The sequence below is a fragment of the Salarias fasciatus genome, chromosome 1 (assembly GCF_902148845.1).
Source record: "Salarias fasciatus chromosome 1, fSalaFa1.1, whole genome shotgun sequence".
In the NCBI taxonomy this organism is placed as follows: Eukaryota; Metazoa; Chordata; class Actinopteri; order Blenniiformes; family Blenniidae; genus Salarias; species Salarias fasciatus.
The window spans coordinates 10603066-10631010 of record NC_043745.1 but is presented as its reverse complement, the minus strand read 5'-3'; the positions used below and the strand labels follow the sequence as shown (position 1 = coordinate 10631010).

General features: G+C 42.2%; 1 protein-coding gene and 1 non-coding gene across 2 annotated transcripts; both read right to left on the bottom strand.

The window, feature by feature from the left end:
• Nucleotides 1-23012, bottom strand: lrrc49 (leucine rich repeat containing 49). Its single transcript, XM_030094042.1, is given in 11 exon segments — nt 1-829; nt 2237-2390; nt 6148-6257; nt 7434-7619; nt 7837-8071; nt 15841-15933; nt 16917-17092; nt 19027-19110; nt 21896-22012; nt 22014-22044; nt 22999-23012. Coding segments are annotated over 11 exon segments (1416 nt in total). The 3' UTR covers nt 1-613.
• On the bottom strand, nt 16518-16619 carry LOC115394846 (U6 spliceosomal RNA). Its single transcript, XR_003932175.1, has one exon. It is a non-coding gene; the product is annotated as a U6 spliceosomal RNA (small nuclear RNA).
• Nucleotides 23013-27945: the final 4933 nt, after the last annotated feature.

Below are 27945 nucleotides of genomic sequence, written 5' to 3'. Positions count from 1 at the left end.
TGAATGCAGAATATTTTTAATACTAATACAGAAAATCAGTGGTAAACAAAGAAAACATCATCCTTGTGTGTGTGCCCTTGCTTTCATGTCAGGCCAGAGGAAGTGAGAGAGCGATGCATGAGACAGAAAAATCATTCTGGTCTCAAATAAAGAGACACTGGTCATTTTCAGCAGGAGACGGTATTGATGCACAGAGGTCGTTCAGAAGGCTTTTAAAGTGCACAGGATGCTCCGTAAGGACCCACAATGCACTGTAAGTTGGTGAGTCTCTTTTTACTTTCTTCAAGTATGAATCAGGTCCAAAGCTCTGACGGATCAACCTGTGAATTTTTCAGCAAAAATCTACATTCAGTCGAGATGCCTTTGTCATGACAGTTCCTTTAGACATGCTTAAATAGCGCACGTCGGTGTGAAGACACATGTTCCAACAGGCTGGAGAACACACGCTTCACTTTCCCAAGCCTTTAAAAACTCTAGAATTAAATCACTAAGTGATTATGTGTCATGGAAGGAGTGTGAGATGAAGCAAGATGAATATGTCCACATGTGAGTGTGTGTGTGTGTGTTTATGTGTGTGTGACTAGCCTAATAGTGGGATCCTTTGGTCCTTTTTTCACTTGGTCTCAGAGAGCTTCGCCAGGCTGGCTTGGCGGAAGGCCGCTCGGTCCCTCATCTCCAGCACACAGTCCTTCACCATCTCCGCGAACATGGAGGGCCACAGCTTGTGAAGCGCCTCGCCCTTCAGGTTGGTGTCCGACGCCCTCTGGACCAGCTCCTGCAGGTACTGCTCGATCATGGCCGCACGCTCCGACGACTCCACAGTGCCCTCCTGTGAGGGGGAAGGCAACGTTACTCAGGTGGACTTTTCTAGCTTTCAAAAGTGTGATGTTGCTCTGATAACAGACAGAAGGCTTCTTTCGTTTCGTTTTCCCACATGATAATCAAATATACCAGTATTAAATCCTCAGAGTGTTAAGATCATAAATCATAGGTGTCTGATTTTATCTCAACTACGTCAACAGAAAAGGTAAAAAAAAAGAAAAACAAGATATAGAAAACACACGATAAAGAAAGATGGTAATGAGCTTCAGTATTTGCATTTCTGTGAACATCAATAATCAGCATTATCTGTTATTGTGGTGATTGAAATATGGTCAAAATATATACATCCAGTTCTTGGTAGAAGGTCATTAAAGGAACAGAAAACACAACAATCACCATGAAAAGACAGAAGCGTTTGATGGAAATCTGCATGCAAACAAGGTGAGATAAAAGTCATCTTATTGCTACTGCCAGTTTTATTACCCAGGAAAAAAAAAGAAAAAGGGAAACGTAGCAATAGAATATAAATGCTGGAGTGACATGTTATCCCAAATCCCATTTATCTACTGTGGTGTGATTCAACAGAGGAGAGCTTTAAGTAATACTCTGAAGCAGGAGTAAGCTCCAGTGTAATCATGTTAGCAGCCATCGCTGTTAAACCTTCGGGATGTAATGAAGGGTTTTTATGTCAGCCTGTGCACACTTCTGGTAATACAAGAGGTCCTTAATACACTAAGAAAACTCTGGCTTTAATAGAAATGTACTTTAGCTCACTGGCGAGGACAATAAGAAAACAAAGAAATCTGATTTTTTTATTATCATTATTATTATTAGAAATGTAAGTATTGTTTACTCTCTGATACCGCATGAATAGAACGCGCAGCTGATTCACTAAACAATACATGTAGATAATTGATTTGTCTTCCAGTGTAACATTTTGTATTTTACTGTGTGTTTGCTTCTTTGGTGTGTGTGAGGATGGATGAATGGTTTCTCCAGCCAAACCTTGAGCAGCATTTGTTTGCATGGGCACTGGATGAATTGTGTTCCTGCTTTGTGGTCGTGTTATTTGCAGCATGTTTGGATTTTTGAGTTCAGTTAGTTCTGCCAGTTTGTTTAGTTTGCGGCATTTTGGGCTGGTGGATGTTTAAGAAAGAGGGGATGAGACAGTACGTTGTGGTCAGAATGTAAGCGCATTACAACTTGAAATGAAGGACTTTTTGGAGTGAATGATTATATTTTAGCTGTTGACTGTGAGGCTACACAGAATCCAAACTTGACAATATCATGAAAACGATGGATTCGCTTCGTTTGGCACAAAATAAAAGGTACCAAAGCTCATTGTTTAACTGGAATCTTCTGTCTTTTCCTGGAGTGAACACGGTGTTGGGTTGTGAAAAACACCAGGACGAACCTCGGGGCTGTCTGTACTACAATCTCTGCTTGGGTAGTTGAACAACGCTCTGCTTAGACCTTCCCCGAAGAGCTTCCCGTTGTCCCGCAGCTCCTCTGGACTCAGCCCCGCCCGCCGGCCGCGTCCCTCCAACAGGAACTGCAGCTGCCGCTTCCTTCAGGGGTGAAGACAGAGGAGACAAGTGAAGAAGTGAGAAGACAAGCTGTGGAGAAACTGTGGCGGCAAGTGAGAGACGGCTGCAGCGTTGAGGGCGTGTTCTGGCGTCCGTCAAGTGTTTGAGGAGGAATGAAATGTTTACCTCATTTTAAAAACCCGTTCGAGTGTAAAGCAGAGACGGCTGACCGAGCTGTAACGCTCGAGTTTATTGACATGACACTAAAACTAGTTTAGGCATTAGGTAATGATACATATTTGTTTGAATGAATTTCCATGACCCACAATATGTAAATTTTACCAAGCAGACAGATATACACACTTTAAACACACACACACACACACACACACACACAGCAGAAGGCTATAAAAAAGATGAATGGCTGCTGCCTATCAGTGTGAAATCTTATGTGAAACACTGCTGCACCAACAAGCCACACAGGTCAGTGCCAGGATGCAGGCTGCAGGCTAAAACATTCCACACCAGGAGAGCTGGTTTGGAACATGTAACTGAGTGTGAACCAGACACACGTCATCCTCATTCATAAGGTGAAACCATCGAACACATCCTGTCTGCTAGTGGAACTGAGGCGACACTTCAGTCGAAGCAGCAGTAGTCGTGATCGGCTCCCAGTCGGTGGAGTCTTGTACAAACAAAAGGAGGCGTCTGATGAAAAGCTGCGACGGAGCTTTGGGTTGGAGCCAAAAAGATTTGTGATGCTGTACTTACTGTCTGAGCTCCACAGAACGCAACTATTAAACATCCTCCGCAGCAGACGGGCAGGTCTTTGATACTATCATGTATTCCCAACAGCTTCATTCACCTCCACATAAAATCTGTATTTTTTTCCTCTGCCGTTTGATGTGCTGAGCAAACTCTTCTCACCTTCATCAGATCAACACAGCATCCCATCCCAGACTGTACTAGTGGTAGAAAACTCATGCAGCAGTTGGTATTCTTGAGATATAATGAAATATTTTGGGATATCGGCTGCAGAAGAGATCAGAACTGTGAGGCTAAAGACCACCTGTTAGTTTAACTTTAAAAATCGAGAGAGAGAGAACATCTGCCCCTTTTATGTGTGTTCGTAAACAAGCCATGTCAGAAGGTCACATTTAAATCCAGGGTGTGGTTTGGATAGACCATCCTCCTGAATAACTTCTCCTCCCCTTCTGCCTTTTTATTTTTTACTGCAGGGTGGTTAAAATGTCACTCCCCTGCACTGTGATTAAAGATTCTTAACATCTCAGTAAAGCAGCTGTCACTCGTTAGTGTGTAAACTCACACTTTGCCTCACATCAATTGGTAATTTTTGTGTTATTTTCCTCATTTCTGATAAGTTAACTGAAAAAAAAAAAACCTCACAGCTGATCAATAAGACATTTTCTGACTGGTGCTGGCTAGCAGATTTCGCTTAAAAGCTCAAGAATCTGCAGCTGTCACATTTATTCTGCTTGTATTTTTTATTTCTTCTGCATTACATTGTGACATTCATCACCTTCATATTTAATAAAACACAAAAGTCTTTCAGTTTAAAAAAAAAAAATCCAGTTTTTGCATTTTTCATAAATTGCATCCGGCTCATATCTGATAGATCTGCACCAGCAAACACTGCCACAGAGGAGGCTTCAAGAACAAAGAAAACTAAATAACACATGAAACCCAAAGTTATTTCAGTAACAGACACACAGAAAACTCATTTTGACTCATTTTGCATATAGTGCAGCACACACTATTGTTGGAAAAAAAGTTGCTATACAAGACAACCTCCACATCACAAGGTGGCTGCAGCAGGTGTTCTGCAGCCACCTTTACACTCAATATTGCACATCCCATTATTTATTTATTTATTTATTGTTATTATTTTTATTTATTATTATTTATTTATTTATTTTATTATATATATTTTTTTATTCTTAAATAATTTTATTATTTTATGTTATTACTTGCTACAGTCAGTCACTGACGACAAAATGTTTTGGTTGTACGGTCAATTCATGTCTTTGACTGTTTCTGTTTTTGTTAAATAAAAAACATTTGATCACAAAAAAAAAAAAATATATTGCACATCCCAGTGTGAACACACACTGTTTGACTAAGATCTCAATGAGATCATAATAGAAGAGTCAGCATGGCCTCCATAGGATGGTGGAATTAAGCTTAAAATATAAATAAATGGCTTTTGCAAACCCTAATTCAATAAATACACACATGGAATTTCCAGGATGTGTAAAATATGGATGGTGTTTGCTTCACTGGGGTACAACATGGTGGATTTCACTTAATACTCATTATGCTGCAAGGCCAGTGAAATCAACTAAAGTGACATTTGAAAGTACTTGCTGTGGATTCGTAACTCATAGTGAAAGATTTGGAGCAGCCTACTGAAGGAAAATGTCTATCAAATCTAGGTTTTCATGCTCAGTTCTCTATAATAAGCTTTAAGCAGGTCCTGTTGACAGCAGTGTCTGCGACACACGTTGTGATTGGCTGGAGTCACTGTGGGGGCGGATCTTCATGTCCTGGGAACGCCATGGCCTTCCTCTACTGACTGACCCCTGCAGGAAACCTGACACCCCCGCAGTGTTTGATGCTGACACCACAGCTCGCAGAAGAAGAGCACACAACAACAACAACAACAACAATAACAACAACAATAACAACAACAGCAACTGAAAATCATGGAGGAAACATGGGGAACAAAGACAATTTTTCTGCTGATCACTTAATCATTTGTGTAAATCAACTGCGCACTTAAGATGCACTCTAACTTTAAGGAAGTGATGATTTCAGACTAAAATGAGACACACTGTACAGGATCTGTTATAGAAAAATAAATCAGTTGACTCAAACATGTGTGTGATCAATCAATGACAGGGTGTGTGTGGAAACTGTCCCCAAATTTGCTTGTTAATGTTATTGACTCTGTCACACAGTAGCGCCATCAATTTATTACTTGGTTCACATAAACTTTTCATTAAAGGTCTTTTGGAGATTTTAGATTAAATCGTTTCAATAAACTCCATTTGTTTTTTTGTGCAACAGTAAAATGTTCATTTTCATCTGCCCTTTGTTGTCATTGTTTTTGTCTCGAGAAAATAACTGAGTATCCTTACCAGATAATTACTGGCACCGCCACAACAATCCATGTCTTTAATTATGACCGAATAGGACAGAAGAAAAGAAGTACGCTCCACAACTTTGTTAAGTGGTCAAACAGGGAGCAGATTTTCACACAGCCGATTTTCCTTACGACCTTTAACAAGTTCTGATTGCCGTGAACTGAGAAGATCAGAGCCACTGAAGTAGCCATGTTCAAGACAAGCTGAGCAGTTTTCTGATTTGTGGGGATGTTTTTCATTGACCCAGAGTGACAGACCTCCAGAGCTTTTCTTTCTTTTCTTTTCATTTTTTTTTTTTTTTTTTGGCTGAGGAAAGAAAGGAATGTTTGTGTCAAAGTGCCAAGTACCCACCCTTACCGTGAGACACATAGTCTAATTCCCCTGGCTCCTCGGTGCCAGGCTCTGTCTCCCTGTTTCACACACGCGCGCGCACGCGCACACACACAAATGTGAACACACGGAATTCCTCACACAGGCATGCACACACATGTATGGAAGCCAACATGCTCGGGAGCTATAACTTTCATATGCACATTTAAAAAATCCACAGATTCTTGTCATACTTTGACAAATATCATGCGGAGTCTCGGGACACAGCTGGTGATAAATGGCTGTACAGAAGACCGAGATCTTACCTGGACTCCTCCAGCAGCAGCAGGAGCCGGCAACGAGGAGTTTCAGTGGCTGCTATGTGACCCAGAGTCCCAAAGACCCGCTCTGCTGCGATCACATCGTTCATGGTCACCTGTAGACACACATGCACACACACATACATGGCAGAAAATAATTCAATGACTGGCTTTGTCTTTTTGATTTCAATATTAAGAGACACTTTTGCAGTTGATTTTCAGCCCTTTGAAGAGATGGGAGTTTGCATAGGAATCAATGGGAACAAGCAGCAGATCTAAGGATCTTTTATTCAATATGGAAAAAATGTCAAAAAGATTGATTCGGTCTGAAGGTAGAAAACCTTCCAAGAACATCAGAGCAACAAAAAGCTGACTTGATTTTTTTTCTTAACCAAAAACAGAAACCAACAGTCTATCCTTTTTAAAGGGGATGTTTGTTGTGGTTCTGCCAGTAACATCCTGCTTCTCTGAGATGGACTGACAGTCTTTCCATACCCTGTTTTCCTTTATTTACTGGGATCTGATCCAGAACCGTATGCTTTCATTAGATAAAGCAGGAGTGAAGACAGACAGATGGATGGATTCTATTGATTGACCAAGAAACATACTGAGTAGTTGCTCTTGAAAGTAGAGCTATAATATCCTGATCACCATTGAGTGGCTACTGCAGAATGACCATGAATCTGGTGCTTTGTGTGAAAATTCTCAAAAAAATGAAACGCCAACCACTAAAGTAGCTCAGTTGGTAGAGCGGGTCGTCTTATAACCAGAAGGTTGGCGGTTCGATCCCTGCACCCGCAGGCGTAAAACTGGCGTTGTGTCCTTGGGCAAGACACTTCACCCACCTTGCCTAGTATGAAAGTTGTGAGAGTGAATGGTTGGTGGTGGTCGGAGGGGCCGATGGTGCAGATTGGCAGCCTCGCTTCCGTCAGTCTGCCCCAGGGCAGCTGTGGTTACAGTCGGAGCTTACCACCACCGAGTATGGTGTGAAAGGGTTGATGTGATATTGCAGTGTGAAGCGCTTTGGGCTCTGTCAAGCAGGGTAAAAAGCGCTATACAAGTGTAGTCCATTTACCATTTATTAGAAAGGCAGGTGACTGTAATAGGTAAGAACAAGGCCTACAAATCCATGACTGCATGAATGTTCTTTTAGAGGTGATTGTGAACAAGGTGTAGCTGTCAACGCAGACCGTTTTGATGTGCAGAAATACAATATGCATGGTAGAAAATAAATCTCAACACACAAATGTCACTGCCTGTCATTGTAGGTCAAAGGCCAAAGTGTCCCTCACCTCCTGGCCGTTGATCCTCTGCAGGTTGAAGTGGTTCAGCCGGTAGATGACGAAGGAGCGCCACAGCGCCAGGCTGACCACTGGGTTGCCCTCGGGGTGGATGGTGAGCTGGTCCAGACGCCTCACCTGAGCCAAGGCTGCGAGCTGTGGCAGGCGGCTGATGTTGGTTTCCAAGAAGATCATGTGCTGAAGAAAAAATATAAATGACTTAAGACATAATACAATCAGCTGATAATATCAAACATGAAAACATTTATTGTCCCTGTTCGCCCGTGGCTTAAGGTTCCTGCATTCGTCAAGATAACAGGATAATTTACCTCAATCAGATGTTTTGTTTACTAAAAAACTGAAACAGAGGTCATGTCGACTGGGTTCCATAGTTCAGAGCAGAATCTGGGCTCACCGATAGATTTGGGAACTTGACCCTGATTCGCGGCAGTGTTGGTACGATGGCGTCAAAGTTGATGTAGCGGAAGGTGATTACAGTGACGGCGCCGGCGGTCTGAACGCCCCAGCCCCTCTCCAGGGCCTCCAGGGCTCCCAGCCCGAAGAGACGCAGGGTGTCTCCATCCAGCTCCGCCAGGTGACTGTCGGACAAGGACAAGCTCTGCACGCTGCCACTCCCCGTCTCCACGAGCCTGAAAACACACACACACACACACAAACACTACTTGTGAGTTAGTCTCGATGTGCTGAATTTGCTGAACAAAGTCCAAAGTGCTTTGATCACGTCTGATTGAAACTGAAGACACTGTGCTGAGAGGAAGAAGAGGCAAGAGAGTCAATGTCCTGTCTGTGTTGCCCAATTGCTCCCTATTCTCCGGCACGGCAGTCCAAATGGCCTCTCCTGATAAAAGAGTCGTGAGAGTGGAGAATTTGGGCGAGTCTCAAGGAGACATAATCTCCCTGCCGGAGCCCATGCTGCTCGGCCCTCTGAGTCTGCTGACACTCAGGGGACTTTTCAGCATAGCAGGGCATCGGATGGCCACTGGCTGCACGCTACTCAGCTCTGATCATTTCACGTTCATCCCGCCAAGAAACTAATCACCCCTGTTCATATTTCGCTCCAACCCAACCGCACCAAAGACACGGTGGATAGAGGATTAATCCTTTGATGGCAGAAGTCCTTTCTCAGATCCTCACACAGTCCCATTTTTAGAAAAGTGTGTGTGTGTGAAGTACTGAAGTGACACAATGAAACTGACAGTGTGCAGAAGGAGGCTTAATGTAAACAGAGATTCCATACTGTGAGACCCTGCAGAGATGACGTTTTTATACACAACAGATTAGTTTCTTTAAGCAAGCGAGGAGCAAGAAGGCCACCAGACACTTAGAAAACGGAGGAATTCTGTTTAAAATGAGATATGTAATCAGATCAACCAGGAGGAAGAAGTAAAGTAAAAACAAATGAAAACACAACGTCACACTAGCTGGGGGTCAAACATGCATGAAAACATGTGGAAATCACATGTCCAGAAGTAACATTTTGCAAACATTAACCTGAAGACAAACACTGTTGACAGAGATCATTTCAGACCTTTCAGCATATGTCAGAAGCTCAAAGTCAAACCATCAGTTGCAACTTTTGGAAGCAACAAAGTCCAAAGAAAAAAAATCTAAATTGCAAACTGAGGTCATGGTTCTTAAACATGCCATTGTGTTCTGCACTGGAATGCATCATAAGAAACAAAATTATTAAGTGCTTCAGCGCAGCTGAATCAGGATCATCAGTTCATGCCGTTACTCTGAAAATAGTCCAGTGGACCTGGTTCAGCTGCTGGGAAAACCTCCGACCTGGACAAATAACAGCATGCACAGACAGAATGATCAAGCCACACTAATAATGTTTTGTTTTTCGGTAGAAAGACATGTAAATTAAAGTAATGTAAATTATCGCCAGAGATAAGTAATGGCAAGTTCAACAATATCAATAGTTAAAAAACTTCTTGCTGCGTCAAGATGAAACCAGCAGAGTACCTGACCACACCTCACTGAAGGGCCAGTTTTCTTCTTTTCTCAGGTAGGCATTAAATGAATGGATAATAGCTGGCACGTGTCTAAAACGGTACACAGATGGTTTGGGTCGGGTTTGAGTCTTAGCTTATTAAAATAAGGTAAGGAAACTTTGCAAACATCAAACATCTTATCCAAGTCAATCTATACATATATTTCTAACTGCATATTTTTTTTTAATTCAATTACTGGTGGATTTAAAAAAAATCCATTCTTCCTGATGTCCAGGTGTTCAGCTGTGTTCGGCCTGCTTCGGCTATTGTTGAATTTTCAGTGCAGAAACCAAAAATATCAAAGAAAATGATGTTTCACCATGAATGCAAATACATTTTATAAACAAATGGAATCACATTTGAAAAAAAATGTCAAATTTATAATTTTCACTCACTGGAAGAGAAAACACGGTGAGGATGGAAAAAAAATATGAGCAAAAACCAGTTTCCACAGTGGAAAATCCTACTTGGACGTCGTATGTTTCAGCTGCTGGAGAGCAGACTTGACACAACATGGACACCAGGGCCTCCATGGGGGAAACTTTGACCTTGACTTGCTTCAACCGAGTCATTCTTGTGTTTGAGAAATGCGAATGGTCAAAATGCCTCAGGAGATGGCAAAGTGCAGCCAAGGAGAGACCTACGATTGTAAAACAGGCCACAACTGTTCGGCCTGTGTGTGTGTGTGTGTGTGTGTGTGTGTGTGTGTGTGTGTGTGTGTGTGTGTGTTCTTGTATTTCTATCCTTGTCGGGGCCAAATGTCCCCACAAGGATAGCAAAACGTGGAACGACGTGCCTTGTGGGGACCTTTTTCCGGTCCTAAGTAGGAGAAACAGTGTTTTCTTGACCATGTTGTTGTTACTGAAAAAAGTAAAAGTGCAAAAACATTTCTTTAGGGTTAGGCTTTGTTGTGGTGTGGGTTAGGGTTAGGGTAAGGGTCAGGGTTAGGGGCTTGACATGAATGGGAGTCAATGGACGGTCCCCACAAGGATAGAAATACAAGACTGTGTGTGTGTGTGTGTGTGTGTCCACACCCATATAACACAGACAGTAAACACATCTTGGAAATTATCTAGAAAAGGCTGATCATTAAAAAAAAGTGGTGTAACACTTCTGCTCCTGTCCTGATTTGTTGGAAACATAAAAGGCTGCGCTGAGATCACCTGTGATTTATTTTTCTTCTATTCTGAGCCTCCATCCATCCATTTTTTTACACTAGTTCAACCAGTTCATGCCAGTCCATCAAAGGGCTCAGAGAGAGACAGAAAATCACATGACTGATCTTCAGCTCACTAATGACACTGACGGTGTGAATGTGACCTTTTGGATAAAATGTCAGCAGGGAAACACATGGATTCAGATATTTTGACACCAGATACATCCATCATCAAATCAGATATGGATCAGATATGTGCCAATGCAACCATGTCGTCATTAATTTTATGGGGGGTTTTTCAGTTTGCGCTTGGTTCAGAAGTCGTCTGAAGGTTGTAAACACTACAAGTACACATGTGCAATATTTCTGACACTGTAGACAGGATTTCCAGAGTAAATGTGACCAAACTAACCTCCCACGGTTTTAGACTGTGGGAGGAAACTGGAGTACCCAAAGAAAACTCATGAACAGGAAGAACACAGAGATGGGTCTGGTGTGGATTCAAACCGCTGACCTTCATGCAATGAGACGAGAACACGAAGCATCACTCCACTTGGCAGCGCTGCTAATGCATGTAACACATCCGAGAAGAACATTTTTCTTAGACTTGTAGAACCTATGAGATTTTCACATTCATATTTAGAGAAATAGACTTACAATGGATGTATAAAATGCAATGCAAAAAGTATTACTCCTCACACCAATGTGCATCTTAAAAATATATCAGTAAATATTTTAATAGAAATTGTGTTTTTCACGTCACAGTAGTATGCTTCACTTACATCTGTGATATATTTTAGTGGTCAGGTTTCACAGAATATGGTAAAGATTAGCAATAGCCTGTTAAATAATCATGAACGTGAGATTCTTCTGTATTAGACGCCAGAACACCTATACACTATACAAAGAACACAACGGGGTTCGTTCATTCCACATAATGAGGGACGGGGAATTTCCCACACAGTCAGAATATTTGTATCTGGACACATAAAATGCTGATAAAATCAGTGAACATGTCTCCTGTGAGACTCCATTAAACATCGAGGAACGGTCACAATGTGGGGAAATCCACTGAATATTAGAAGTAAAAAGCTATTTCATGGCAGAGTCACACTTAGTCACTGAACCCGGACTGAAAATCCCCTGAAAGCATAGAGAACATTTCCCGCCAGCACCTGGATTACAACATACATCTGTGGAAGTGCTGATGCACAGTTTGAGCAACACATGAGATCGGTTGCTTGCAACACAACCCCCCTCGGAGATGAAGACACACAAACAAAGGGTTTCAGAGGTGGGCTGTAACTTCTGTTACAAGAGTAGGTCTGTGTTTGGTGGATTGTCTCACCTCATCTAACCCTTGGTGTACTAAATGTTCTTCTGGTCGGTCCCCTTGGTGTGAGGACAGTCCAGCCCTCAACTCCAGCTTGGACCTGCTGTTCCTCCTGGACTCAGCCTCACAACCACTTTGGTTGATTTGTAACAAATGGCGGCAGCAGAAAGCGTTGCCATCTCAGCAGGGTGTGTGCAGACTGCTGAGCCTGCTGGTTCCAGTTTGGCGTTGGCAGAATTGGCTTGTGTCAGTGTCTCCTTGATGCAACCAAGACACTGATCTCTGCTGTTCATCCCACTGATGCACATGACAAACCTTTGAAATCCACAGTGGTGTGGGATTTACTGGTAAGAAGCATTGTTGCAACAAAGAAATAAATAGCAATTTTAAAACTTTCAGTGTTGGATTTATCTTGGTGAATTAAAATGTTAGACGTCATTTGAGTTGAGTGACGATTTTGCTAAAAGCTAAAACTTTCCAGTGGGCGCAGCTCCGGCTGGGAGCAGGTGTGAGATTTAAAGACCTGAAATCAGAACTAGCAGCAAAGAAGTTGAGCGGCTGTGAGGCCTCGGTGTGTAATATTTCAAACAGACGCGTGGATACGAACTCGGACCTAGACGGGGAGGCACCAGACACTGACAGGCAGTTTAAACGTCGGGACGCGCCACACCTCCACCGTGTAGGATCGCCGAGGGCTGTAAATCAGGAGGGGCTGGAGAGCGGAGCGGGAGATTAGAGTGAAGTGTACATGCAGAAGGGTCATGTACAGAAAGACAGTAACTCCTGTCTGCCTGGACGTGTGCCATCAATGCACTCTACACCGCGTCACATTGTTCCCTCATAATCACAGCTGAAGGGTTGCCAGGTGGCCCCGAAAGAGACGAAGACAACAATGTGGGGAATACTCAGTTACAATGATAGGGATCTTGCTCTGACCTAATGTAATCAGGGCGATTTCACATAATCCTTCTCAAGTCTAGAAAAAAAAGAACATCTCTGCAACTTAATCCCCTCTAAAACCCGACTCGTCCACGTCCACGATGGCAGAGCGCGGCGCGGCAGCGGCACAAATGCAAGCATTACTCTTCAAGCTGTCATTACACCATAGTGATCAATCACTTCCCTCTCAAACAGCGACCCAGTCGTTCAGCTGTATGTTTATTTTGTGACGAGTCCTGCAACCCGTCAACGTAAAGTGCTGCTGCAGCTTGTGTAGCTTCAGGATTTCATGTCTCTTCTAAGGACCCTCTAAACCTTTCCCACCATTGTTCAGAGATCTCATGAGTTATGTTCCTGAAAAAAAAAAGAAAGAAAAAAAAAAAAACACCTGCTCGGGATCTTAGGACAAGTCTTTACTAAATTACTGCATAGACAGTACAAAGTCCTTTCCATCCTCCCTTCTTGGATTTCTGGGTAATCACTTTTCCACTGCCAGGCATCCCTTCTTCCATTTCTCAGCGGATAAAAGGTTAACTAAATCAGGAATAACCTGCAAATGAATTAAGTTCGTCCTCCATCACAGACACGCTTTGGCACCAACACCGGTTTCTGTACCGTATATTTCAGGAACTTTTGTTGACTCTGTCGATTTTTCATCCGCTGTCACTCTAATTTGTCGCAGGGCTGGATGTACTGACGGCCACTAGAGAAGACTTCATGAGTTTGATTTAGAGAAGGAAACAAGTGGCTCCATTAAAAAGATGAAAAAGATCAGCACAACCTTTTTCCATATTAATGTCCTGACTTAATATTCTATTTTGTTTCCTTTCTAAAGTAATAAGACAAGCTGCGGGGGTTTTGGAGCACAGGGACGTCTGACTCCTGCTCTACACATTGTCACGTCACCCTGCGTGAACTAAGCAGGTGGATGAATAGATGGAAGAATATTTGGCTCTTTCATATAAAACTGTTTTAAAACTGAAGAAAAACATTTGCGTGGTACTGTGACTGGACTAGTACTGGACTTGGTCATATGAATCGGAGGATTTTTGCTTCTTATCCAAGTGGTTTCATCAGTTCATGCTGTTGAAGTTCTCTTGACCTAAATCAATCTGTATTAGATTTGCCTCCTTCCTGGACAAATGAGAATAAACTCAAATAGAATTTACTTGACTTGTGGCTCCAAACCAGTATAACCTGTATAACATATAAATGTTGCTTCATCAGTGTGATCACACATATAACAATTAGAAAAAGGAATAATTTCTTAAGGTTGTGTTTTTCAAAATACCAACAACGAAACCTTAAGATTTGATTTCAAACTTAAAGATAATATGATAAAATGGAGGCAGTGTATGTTAAAGCCAAAATAAACAATTCACTCACCAGCTCCACCTTTTCTGGTTTATGACCATCAGTGGACGTTCTTTGGACTATTCAGAACTTAAATTATTAGTTTGTTTTTAAAGGACAGAGTTCTGGAATTAAAGAAATAGGAGGACACTCCAAGGTTTTTCCATTAGACATGTGCATCTGTTTCTTTCCTGCAGAGCCAGACGCACAGTGAATGTTGTTGTGCGATGAAAACATCTGAAAGAGCTAATATCACTTAGAATCCAAGCTAGGGGGGAATTCTGTGTGCATATGTGGATGTTCTTGCTCTGGAACTCTGGCTTAGTTCCAGACATTTTGGTGACCGTCTGTGTCTCTGATGGACTGTGACCTGTTCAGGTTGTACCCTGCCTTCGCCTCCAGCCAGATGGAATCGGCTCCAGCTCCCCTCAGTATGATAAAGCAATACAGAAGGATGGATGTTTTCCTGGCTGCTTCATCCAGATGTAAAAATGTAAGCTAGCCACCACTCCAAGTTAAGCAGTGAAAAGAAATTAACATCTCTTAATGTTAATGTAGGATTATTATGGATGATCTGAAACAAACCATGCAATGTGTCCTTATTGCACATAACTACACACCTTCTCCCACTGTGAGCATTTCCAGGGAATTCAGTGGTGTCAGCCAGTGATATAGTAAGAGCGTTGACGTACTGGGCTCCAAAAACAGCGGAGTTCATCCATCTTCTGTCACATTAGGCTCTCCAACAGCGGGGAGGATGGTGCAACTTTTTGCACCTCTCCAACATCAATCAGATCTAATCTGGACTCGGCTGAGTAAGTATCAACACCCTTCCTCAAACCCACACATTGTTGAGCAAAACAACTTTGCTATGCAATTCCCCTCCCACTCAAAAATGCTGATGCTTCCTTTCCTTTCACTGATAAATCTAGCTTCTATTTCAGATCTATTAGTAAAGGCAGCTCTTTGACGTGCAACACAAGCTCAACGGCCGACTTGCACGAAACGTCTTCGTTACTCTGATGGCAGCGTGAAGTAAGTGACAATAGGGCCTGCGCAGGAAAGCTACAGCTATTGAAGGATTTTGCTTGGGGGCCAGTTTTATAGCCTGGTACAGGAAGGAAAGGTCGTCTTTGGAACCTTAATAATAGTCCTCGACGCAGCCCCCGCTTTCATCTCCGGCCTCCCCCTCATAACTCATCCAGACCTGGACAGCAAACTGTGTATTAGACACAGAGACACTGCCGGAGCGCCACGTTCCAGTTAAGCCGAGCACACACTGATTTGGAGTTTCCAACATCATGATATAAACACAGGAAGTAGAAAACTTCCTTGGCGTACTTCTTACATCCATACACTGATTTTTTTCTCAGATTAAAAAGTTAGAGGGACAGTGTGTTACAGTGTGGCTTTAAAACAAAAAGGTCTCATCATCACTCAGTTTAATACACAGTCTCTGCAAACTGCAGTCTCTTCTCAACTGTTAATATTAAAAGGATAATTAGAGATTAAAATCTCAGTGGCAACAACTGTCAAACAACACTGCGGATAAAAGGTCTGCGATGCAGGTGCAGAGAGAAGTTCAGCTTTAATCCACAGAGCGAATCACTTTAGTCTTACTTGGGATCTCGAGGGCTGTTCGGACGGCTGTTGTTGCGGAGCCTCTCTGTTCCCGAGGACGGTTTCTCTGGTCCTGAGCCGGGGCTTACCCGCCTGACGAAATACAGACAAACTCAGCAACACTGGACACACTGCGTCAAAGAGATGATTGATAAAATGAGATACATTTGAATTAATCCTACAAAGCAAGAACTTTTTATGAATAGAAAAACGTGCAAATCATCGTTTCACAGGCTGCCTTCATTATAATATTAAATATATATACATATACATCACAGTATGGCCCCTAAACAATCTGGATGTATACACAAAACAAGAAAATCCAGAATTTGACCTTTTCCATCAGGCAGACTCCATCTTTTAGTCTAATACTTTCTGAATATTCTGCCTGATTTTCTCTCCATGAGCAAATAAAACCAAAAGGCAAATTCGTTTATGAGGACTTAAAGAAATGAAATTACTAAACCAGTTACAAATACGTAAGATTGTATTAATGGTGATTTGATCATAAAAGGAAATAATATAAATGGAAGAGCACCACATCTGTCTTAATAAAACTCCATCCTCCTGACAGAAACAGACATGAGCTGATGATGATTTCCAGCAGTTGTGTGACAAAAGAATGTATAATAATACAGAATAGAAATACTTTATTAATCCCAGTGAGAAATTCTTTAAAAAATGAGGAACGCTCCATGAATTTGCATGTCATCTCTGCGCCCAGTCGGCTGATCTTCTCTGTATCGTCCCAATTTTAGTACAAACATAACTGAAGTTGCACAAAAGTTGCAAAGAAAAACTATATATAGATGGCACACATAAGAAAAAACACCTAAACTTGTGGCCATGTAAAAGGTGTCAAGTACTGATAATATATCGACATTAGCTTTTATCCACAATCGCTGTGAGCAGTGAAAGTGAGCAAGTTAGCTTTTATTTATTCCTGTTCAGATGCTGGTATTTTATCTCAGTGGCTCACACTTTGGTTCCTCTGTTTCATTAACCTTGTGGCCCTGATGGAGAAGGTTTCTCGGAGACACTGAGTTGTAAGTGTTGCCGTGTGTGACTCAGTGTACCTGGGTTCATCTGGGGAAGGCTCCTGCGCCAGGCCGTTGGTCTGGGCGGGGCTGTGAGCGGGACTGTTCTCCGGACTCACTTCTTCTCTCGAGCCATTCGTCGGCGGCAGCTCCAGGCAGGCCCTGACACCCTCCCACTGCTGCGCGGCATTACGGATAGCAAGGCGCCGCTTCTCCTGGAAGAGGGAAACACACACACACACACACACACACACATTAACACACACAGAGAACAGAGGTTTCAAGTGACAATTCTCCAGAGCAGAACAGAGAACATGGATTCACATGAAAAAATCTCTTTGTATTTTTTGAATTCACCAAAAAACTAATGCCTCCGGTCCTCCTTGTCTCCATATAAAAACTCCACATGCATTTTGCAGCAAGTACAACATTTCAGTAAATTAGCAGTGGAGACATGAGCATGTGTAGGTTGAACTTATCTGCAGCAGATCAGAAAAATGCATCCCGTCCTGCTGGAATAAAGATGCTTCTCTGCTTTCTTTCTATTGTTCATTCTCGGCCAAGCTGTGAGTTTCGATCGGCTCAGTGGAGGAATGTGCCACTCCTCAGTTCACGGGTGAGTCAGTATCAGTTCATAGACAGTCCTGCGCCCTCCTGAACCCCCGGCTCCTCCATTCACTATGATATTTTTCTCCACACTGAGGATTAGTGAGTGTTAGGTTACTCAGAGACAATGAGCGGAGCACGCGAATCCGTCGCCTGGTAAAAGATGCAGTGTGGGCTTTGGCACGCACGCACACACACCTGCATGTGCTTGTCATTTTTAAGATAATTTACGATATCCTTTCATGATCACATCTTCCCTGAGGGCACAGAATTCCCACAACAGTGTTGCTATTTATTGCAAAACAATCCAGTCTATAAATAACCAAAAAGGCATACAGCACTCACTGACCCACGAGAAACAGTCCTACCAAAACAAATTAAATAACAAAGTTATTTGAGAAAATTATGAAGAAAAACTTGTGAAAATCTGTTTCAACTTTCACTCTTTCGAGGTTTCTCATCAAAAAACTGGTAAAAGGTGTCAGGTATGGATCACACGCTAAACAAACTGGGAATGCACTGCATTCAAATGCATGCAGACATCCAGAGCTAATGCACATGCACGCTATTACAATAGCTTTGATTTCTCATCAGTTTATTGATCTCTGATCACAGTAAACTCCATCGTCTCAATGGTTCTGCAGCCTCTGTTTGACTGGTGTGAACCTAAACAGGTGGATTTAATGTGATCCACCCCGCTTCCCATGTGCTCAGTATGAGCCGTTAACACCAAGGAGACGATTAGAGGTCAGTGAGGCAAATGTAATCAGTTAAAGACTTCCTTTGTGCCTGTATCAGTAGCTATTTCCAGCCACAGCCTGGAGGTTTACAGGCTGTGCTGCTTGCAGGATAATAGAAGCTGATTAATCACCAAATATGTGGGCCTTCATTCATCTTTTTAATGCTATGAATTGTGAATTGTTTGCTCATTGTGCATGCCCATTTATACTGAACTGGACCCTTCGTACTCCTGCTCTAGAGTCTAAGTCAATATTCTCACAGGGAGCCATAATGGAAGTGTTTATGTCAATAGGAGTCAAATATCCACAAAACAAACGGGAAAACTCTGCTTGGTCATGCTGAAGTCATGACATTGTTCTGGTATTTTTCCAATTGTAATTTAACGCTTATTTTTCTGATTATTTGGACAGCAAAAACTATGAAAAGCTGTTTTTTTTCTGCTGAACTTTAATTTGTTGCATGTATTTTTTTTTTGCAATTATCCCCAAAAGAACAAAAACACCCCGTAGAAATATCAAACTACTTTTACTTACTGAGTAAAAGCACAGAGGGGTGAAACAGAAATGACTGTTTAGGAACAAGCTTTGATACTACTGACGGCTCATTTTGTTGCTGTGCGCAGATGAAAAACAACCAACTTCTTCACATGCATTTATCAAACGAGCCTCTGGCGCGTTGAGAGGATACTTGTTAATCCACAGTCTGAAATGTAGGCCGCACTGCGTATACGCCATGTAAATAAAAACTAAACCCAGAAACGACACGAGGAATGAAACAAAAGCAAATCAGTATGGAGTGGTACCTTATGAATGGTCTGCTTGTGACTCTCCCTCTTCTTCTCCTCCTCTTTTCGAGGCTGTACACCTGCCATGCGCCGATCCTCGTCCTGAAAGAGATAGCCAGTACAATCAGAGTGTCGCTCCATTCAGGAGATGTGAATAATTCAAGAGAGAGGGGCGACGCCACAAAAGGACGCCGGAGCACAGGACTGCGCGCCAGCACCAGAAACGGATCAGGGTTTGTGGAGGAGGCTGAGAGGAACTCTCACACCAGCCGGCTGCATCGCACGGATTATCTGTCTGATTTTTCAGTCTCCCAGATAAACTGAGCCCAGCTGTTGGGGGAAGCCAAAACTCCCAGAATGCAATGCTGCCAACACAATCTGAGTGTGGCGGCTAAGAGCAGAGGGGGTATTCAGCGGAGTGTGACGAAGCTCGCGCAGACGAGGCGGCTGTGTGATCAATAGGGGCAAAGTGAAGGCGACGTCATCCAGAAGGGAGAGATTAAGAAGCTGTGTGACTCTTCTCAAAAACTGTTTCTGCAGCCAGAGTGAAAATGCTCCAACTTATCAATATCTTAGACTGCAAAATATGCTGTTTTAAAGCAATGATTTAGTGTTTGCTTGAGCAGCTTCCACAGCGTCTATCGAGAGGATTATTTCAGTCAACTGTAAAAAAAAATAAAATAAAAATCCAGTTTGAGTGTAAACAAACAACAGCCTAAGCTAAATCGACACAAGAACTATAGTACCAGATGTATTTTTACAGTACAATCTGTCTTGAAAAACATAGCTGAAATCATGCAAAACATGAAAACTAGGTTGAACTTACAGCTAGAAAAACATCTTCACACAGTGTTTCATGATTTTTTGGCTTCAGTATTTTACTGGGGAGTTGAAAAGTGTATTGAAGTATATTTCCCTTGGTTATGGACCAGCCTCAAACGGTTTCATGTTAGATTATTTAGCATCTGTGGATTTCACTGGTTCCTAACGCACAAGGTGTGATCTGCGAAACAGACCTTTTCCTTTGATTATATTTGCTTCTTGGGGGTGGTAGAGGGGGTTATATATTTATATTCCACAGCATAATGGACAAATGTGTCTGAGAATGGAAATATAAATATTAAGAAAGCAGAACCATCATTTCACAAACTAAGAAAGAAACAGCTTTGGTTTCTTTCCCCTGCAAAGTGAAGTCTGTGGAATCTGCAAACCAGTTAGATCAGATTTCGTTTCCAGAAAGTGATCAGATGAAGAAGAGACAGAGCAGAAAGCTGCACCTGCTTCTACAGTGATCGTTTTACTCTCGTGGTTATTTTCACTATTATGAATGAACCAAATTAATTTGTTTTTCATTTCATTTGATACTAATTTCAGTATATTTCATAGTCAAACTACAAAACTCCACTAAATGAAAGCAAAGCGATGTCTGATCTGTGTAGTGAATCGATCTGTGCATCAGGTTGTCGAATGATTAAATATTTGTTGACAAGTTAAAGAGAAAACAAAGATTTTACCAGAAACTGAATGTTGTTTCATTAGCAAGCACATTTTTACTGTTTTAAAGAAGACTATAAATTCATGTTTAAACATTTTGGAACCAACTTTTTGTCATTTTTTAAGAAATTTAAATGGTGCTGGGACACAAAACGAGGCATTTAGTGGCACAGTGCTAAGATCAAAAGGATGATTGCTTTACAAAGACTTTGGCCAGAATAGAATAGAATAGAATAGAATAGAATAGAATAGAATAGAATAGAATAGAATAGAACAGAATAGAATAGAAGTCATTAGAAGATGATTGCAGGCAGCCCAAATAGATGAAATAAAAAGGATGTTCCATATAAACTGAATGTCTAATCATTCTTTCTTGGATGTGTTGTGTGAACATTTCATTTGTTCATTGTCTCATCTCCATGCAGTCAGATCAGCGCTCTGTGGGCATGTCCCATCAAATCAGCCAAAGATGAAAATCTTCAGCAGCCAACTCAGGAAAATTCAAGATTTGAAAATACATCGAACCGCTAATTTATTTATTAAAACTGACTCTTTTTTAAATAACTAATGTAGCAAGCAGCACTGTCTCCATGTCCAACAGCTCCTAGATGCTGTTCAAATTAAGGTGGTTAAATAAACGTCATTGATAATGTGACATGCTCGACAGCATAATAACCTCAAAATTTCAAGTGAAAACTTGCAAATTGCTGAATTTGGAGTTGCAAGTTTCCTTTTTTTATCCCCGCTGTAACAGCGTTATGTTTGGAGGGCAAGGAGTGTAATCCTTACAGATTCCTTTAAAGTACAAGCTCAGAACTGGGTGCTCCCTGCTTGACAGCTTCTAAATGCATGCTTACGTTTCTCCGTGGCATTTTTCTCGCATGCTGTCTAAATACTATGACTTCATGCAGGGAATCATTATTTTCAAATCGCTCCAAGGTTACACACGTTATAAAAGGCTTATCTGATAGTCAAAGTTCAGCTTTTTTTTCCTTCTCTCGGATACGCAACAGAGAGTTCACTGAGAGCATCGAAAAGTGTGAAAGGAAAGATGTATATTAGTGTGGAAACGGTCGACTGACAGTGAATTGGAAGGATGAAAGCAGGTGCTAATAACTTAAGGTCACAACATGTGCAGAGGCTACATGAGGTACAAACATGCCATTTCCATTGTAATGTGTCCCAGCGTTAAAGCCCTGTGAGCCACTGCTGAATGATTTAAAGTCCAAACAGCTTCTCAGTACTAAATTGAGTCCCTAACAGTGGCCAAAATATCCGAATAAACATCAAACTAAGCCTTCAAAATGCTGTTTTTAGCAGCATTTGGCCAGTTGCCAGTTACTCTCCTGTGAACACACACACGCACACACAGATTGGGTTTATTCAGTCTTACTGTGATGCGCTTCATGTCCAGCTGTCTCAGATGAAGCACACAGCGCAGGACGGCCTGCTTGTACCATGTCTCCAGGGCTGCAGGATTCCCATCCAGGGTGAGCTCAGAAAGGGTGGCGCGACTCTCGCAGGCAGGCTAGCTGATCGAGACTGGAGAGAGACACACAGAGAGGGAGAACATTCTGAATAAGCTCATTAGTAAAAGACACACACATGCTTTCGGTGTAAGAACGGACTTGATTCAAAGCTTCACGATGAATCCCGCCCAGCCACCAGATGAGACAAATCAGCAAAATCCCACCAGCTATGCTTGTTTCTTCGACATTGTACCCCTACTTGTATTGACATAAGAAGCCAGCCTAAAACAAGTTTTGATGAAATGGTAATTTAGCCGGCACTTAGGCAGCCTGACATTACTCAGGAGGCAATAAAAACAGAGGAAATCTGCTGCACTGTTCAAACTGCCCTGTGGTAAAGGGAGACATGAAACAGCGGAGTCATGCTCTCTAAGGCAGAGGAGATCCCATCTCTGCTAATTTGTGGTAATAACCTTGATGAAGCATTTGCGTGAAACTGCCCACACACACACACACACACACACACACACACACACACACACACACACACACACACACACACACACACACACACACACGCACACAGACTCTCTACTGAGCCTGATGATGGCTGTTTGACCAAAGCTAGTCAGGCAATTATTCCTGATGGAGCATTAAAGAGCCAACTGTGGATGTCTGGAGAGCTTAAAAGTAAAAAACATGATTCACTGATTGCATTTGACAAAGTCATGAAAAATAATAAATTACCAAAATGTGAACATCTAAAGACCTACTTACTGAGCCCAAGTGGAAACCCAAGTCTTTATATGATTTCTGTGTTCAAAGATTTTAATTTAATTGTGATTATTAAACAAAACCAAAGGAAAAAAAAAAACACAGGAATCTGGCTGATGCCTAGCAGCTTATCAACAGCATGTCACACATGGCGTTATTAACAGACGCATTACTATTGAGCAGAATTGACTCAAACTTATGGTTCAGCTGTCTACAGCAATTATGAGTCCCCTCGGGGAAGTTAATTGCCCACCCTGCTCCCTGCATGAGGCTTAGGAAGTCTATTTGGTAATAATTATCATTTTGAGAAGAACACAGGAGGGACAACGACATGCAAACGCTGATAAACAGGTGGCTGGACTGGTGAGAACCAACTTCTACTTAAAATGTCATTTTTAACTTGTCATTTGTAACAAATATTGATCTTGGGACTTTTAAACCGTCACTGAGTGTGAATTCGATCGCTCTCTCTCAAACTTCTGCCCAGTCAGCATCGCCACTGTCAGCCGCTTCGTCTGGTCTTTAAACTGCAACTCTGCACTGAAACGTAAGGAGGCATTGCTCTTAAAGGTAAATAAATAAATGTTTATGCTAAGACTGAAGTTTGCTGATCATACATGGATCGGGAGTGCGTTTGATTAATATCCTCACATTCACAATGATCAGGATATTATTAGTGCACAAAACATTTGGAACGAGCTCCTTGAAGAAAACTGCAGGATGGCTCAAACTAAAACAACGCTGAAGACCTTTCTGTTTCATTTTGTGCTCAACTGCATCTTCATATTTTGTACTGCATTTACATTTCATTCTCTTCATTTGCTTCTATCGTTTCAGGGCTTTATAACGTTTTGTTTGTTGATGTGAAGCACTTTGTATTTCCTTAGTGCCTTGCATATTGTTGAAAAGATCACAGCAGGGGTAACTTTACCTGCGCTTCAGTGCCACAGAATCCTGACGTGTGAGTGAAAGCTGCAATTTTTTTGGTCTGTACAAACATCAATCTGAATAAATCCAGTCAGGTTTCAGTCAGGTCGCTATTCGGTGCAGTTTATGAATGATGTTTGCTCCAAGTTCGTCTGCCGAGAACAAAATTACAGCAGGTGCCCTGTGTGTGCTCGGCCTCTCTACCTAGCAACAGAGCGCCAGTGTTCTCCTATCAGCTTTTAACGGTTTGAAAAGGCACTCAAACCATACAGGCACACACACAAAGAGGTGGTTTAGATTGCCATATTATAACAGTAAACAGAATACTGAACGCATTAGAGACTCGTATGTGTCCACATTATGAAAATGAGTTCAGTAAATATGTGGGATTAAAGTGTCATTCCAAACCCAGATGAGTTTGAGTGAACAAGTGGATTATTTGTTGGTCCCGATTCTCTCTGTGGCAGCGTGTGAGACGCTGAATGAGTGAGACACCAGAACAGCAGGGCTGGCTCGAATGTCAGGTTGGATCCATCACAGCACAAGGTGACTGTGGTCAAGGAGGCTAATGAGCGGTGAGAGCCACATGCAGGCCCCCCTCCAGTGGCTCCAGTGGGCCCTCAGAGCGGTGAGGAGGGCACGGCTTTAGCAAGTTCACTCCATCACTGAGCACAGAGGAGGAGAGAAACTGCATATGAAACAAAGTGCAGAAAGCAGACACAGAACACACCTCCTATTGCACACCCTGACCGCGGTGTGCTGCTTATCCAATGACTCATCCTGCAAATCTGGATTTATCCCCTGTTTTATTACAACTTCTCATGTATTCCTCTCTGGTGGCTGCATGTTATAGACGAGACGGTTTTCTAGGTTACAAGAACTGCTTACGACAGCAAACCTCTATGTGTGTGCGTCTGTGTGTGTGTGTGTGTGTGTGTGTGTTGTTCTGTTGGCCTGGAGCTGTGGGAGGGGAGGTGCCACCGTCCGGCCACCATCCCCCGTCCTCCGTCCCCCGTCCCTCTCCCCTGCGGGGAGGAGGGAGTTAAGCGGCGCCGGAGCTTCTTCTTACCTGGTGATGCAGCCGAGGAAGAGGCGCCGCGAGCCGGGCCGGCGGAGTGCCTCCGCGTGGAGGGATGGAGGGATGTGAGGAGGAGGAGGAGGAGAAGGAGGAGATGGTGCTCGTGAAGAGGGCACTGCATCGTCCCTGCCGTCAGAGCTCGGTATCCCTCTCCATTCCCTCAGTCACCTTGCAGCTCTCGGCTCCAGCGCGCAGCATCCCCATCCACACACACACACACACACGAGCATGCGCGCACATATACCTACACACACACAGCACGCTGCCTTGTCTGCACATGGAGAGGAGGGGCGAGAGAGAGAGAGAGAGAGAGAGAGAGAGAGAGAGAGAGAGAGAGAGAGGGAGGGAGGAGGAGGAAAGGGAGAGGGGAGGGGGAGTACGCTGCGCTATTGCAGAGATCCCCTGCTGCAGGACCAGAACTTGACATGCTCACTGTAACAAATATACATCCACATCGCAGCGTAGGAAACGGCGAGATACAGTGTTTCTCCTCTTCAGAACAAAAGGAGGAGGGCTATCAGTGCGGGAGGCTCAGCATCCCCCCCCTCCCCGCCCCAAAAAATAGAATCAATGCAGTAATGAGATGATGGGGCGGGGTGGGGAGCAGCAGCTGGAGACAGAATGTCATACCCATTTATGTCATTTGTATTATCGCCTGGATCCTCTGTGTGTGTGTGTGTGTGTGTGTGTGTGTGTGTGTGTGTGTGTGTGTGTGTGTGTGTGTGTGTGCGCGGCCAGTGATGCACATGCTGGAGGCGGACAGGACACTCCCAGCAGCAGAGTGAATGAGCTGCGTCAGCGTCCGCCCATATTGCAGCCAACGCCTCGCAGCCGCTGCAAATCTGTGTTCCAGTAAGATCCCAGCTTCGCATTTCAGACTGTCGTCTCTCGCTGCTCTGCAGAGGAGCTGCGAACGCTGCAGCGGAGGCCCATTGTTCGGCACAGCCAAACCACCCCCACAGAGACCGGCAGGTGCATGGTTACAACCCCAATCACAGCAGAATTAGGCCAATGTGCAAAATAACAAACACAACGCAACGATAAACCCCCGATTTAAAAGAGAACAGTGCAGAGACAACATTAAAAAAATATCTGAGCAACAGATTTTAAAATCTTTGAACTCAGTTCGAGTAAAAAATTTAAAAGATGCAGTTTTTTGCATCGCACACAAAATGTGTTAATTTATTTATTGTTTGGGTTACTTAATAAGACTTGCAAAACAACATATTCCACCTCTTTGCAATATTTTGTTTGTTTCAGTACTTGTCAATTGCAAACTAGTAAAGTTCAAATCATGTTAAAAATGGTTTGGCAGCGCCTGACTCCTCAGTAAGGTCTTTCATTCAAGATGTCGACATGAATGTTGCTTCAAGTGTTATAAATATTGATCAGCATTTTAAACGCTGCACTGATAACAAGCTTAATAGCTTCATAGTCCCACAGACACAGCATTCATGATTTAAAAAACATAGTTTTTCTCACTGTAGGACACTTTTCCATCTCACCTCAATGCATTTTGAATGAGTCTGCATGTTGCTCTTTTTTCAGAACATAATTTGCACATCAATGTACTTATTCACATCCCAACTCATAGAATTGGTGTGAATGATTTGGACATATTTACAATGTTTGCTCTAGTTTACATTCATTGCCCACCACATTAGGTTCACCGAAGAATAATAAGTCTATCTGGAATTATACATTACAAAACTGTTTGTACTTCTTACTAAAAAGGCTTCTCTGAATTTTACTTTTATTGTCATCATAGTATGCTGTGTTTAACTGATGTGTCGTCATTATTTAATTGCTGACTGATATGCTTATAAAGTTTAAATATTTATCCGTCTTCTATTATATATTTATAATAGTCATAGTTTGTATTAATTACTTACCATACTATAAAGTCATTTTTTTATCCACTCTTTATGCAGATAACATAAATGAGCTTGCCGGGTCCATCTGGGTCAGTCCCTGTGTCACCCTGCACTGGGTTATCACCCCCAGAGAAAATCCCAACACAGGGAGAACATGCAAACTCCACAAAGAAAGCCTATTTATGTTATAGTTTCATTTTGCAGTGTACATTTATTGCAGTAAACCGATGCGGTATATGATAAGGACGGGTGAAAAGAGAGATGAAAGTTGATATGCAAGTACAACTGCATTGCTTGAATCTTACTGAATTGCAAATAAAAACAGTCAAATGAATGTACAAAGTAATCTTGTCATAGACTATTCAATACTTTTGTTACTTTTTCTCCATCGTCATCTGCTTTGTCAATAGCAGGCTTCAATTCAACGAGGTAGAGTAAGACAATATATTTCTTTACTTTCACTCAAAGGTTTGAAGAGTTCAGACGTTGACTGTAGTTCAGAATGTAAATTCAAATTGTGGGCGTATTCAATAGTGACATAAAAGTAGAAAAATATACATTTGACATGGTTTTCTATATTTTCATACACCTTTATATACTGATTTGATTGTTTTTTATGTATAATTGATGCTTCTTTTACAGTGTGTGTATGATGTGTTGATGTGCTTGAATTGCACTTCAGGGACAAATAAACTAAAGTGAATAAGTGCATTACATCATGGTACATTATGTGATATATGTGTGAACAGGAGTCCTATTCCATTGAGGTACACTGAGACAGTACACTAGTTTCACTAAAGTGTATATTTGTCACTTCAACAACCAAAAACAGGATATGAAATATCTTTTTAAAATAATCCTGTAAACTGCCGGTTTTATTGTCCTACTCAGGTTTTTTAAGGCAATAATATCCACTGTGCTGTTTTTCCAGCGTATTATGAACCCAGATTGAGATGAAAATGAAGCAATCACAGTCTTGCAAGATAACTTGACATAAAGAATGCTAAACTGGTGGTTCCTAACAGTTCTCCAGTTCAACTTCACCGTCTGCTGATCACGTAAGTGGGCCACTGTATTTGACAACACTCTGGTGTCTATTGTTCTACTTTCTCAGTCATTTTGCGTCTTTAAGGGAAGATAAAAAAAAGGTCTGCTGCTTGTCTGGATGTGCAGATTACAGCAACAGACTGTTATTCTCATGAGAACCATCTCTTTAAATATTGGAGGAGTCATTAGACGGATCAGTATGTGGTAATCATCTCTGTAAAGTTGCTCTGTGCAGCAACACAAAGGCATGGCTTTTGTCTTTGTTTTTTTGGTT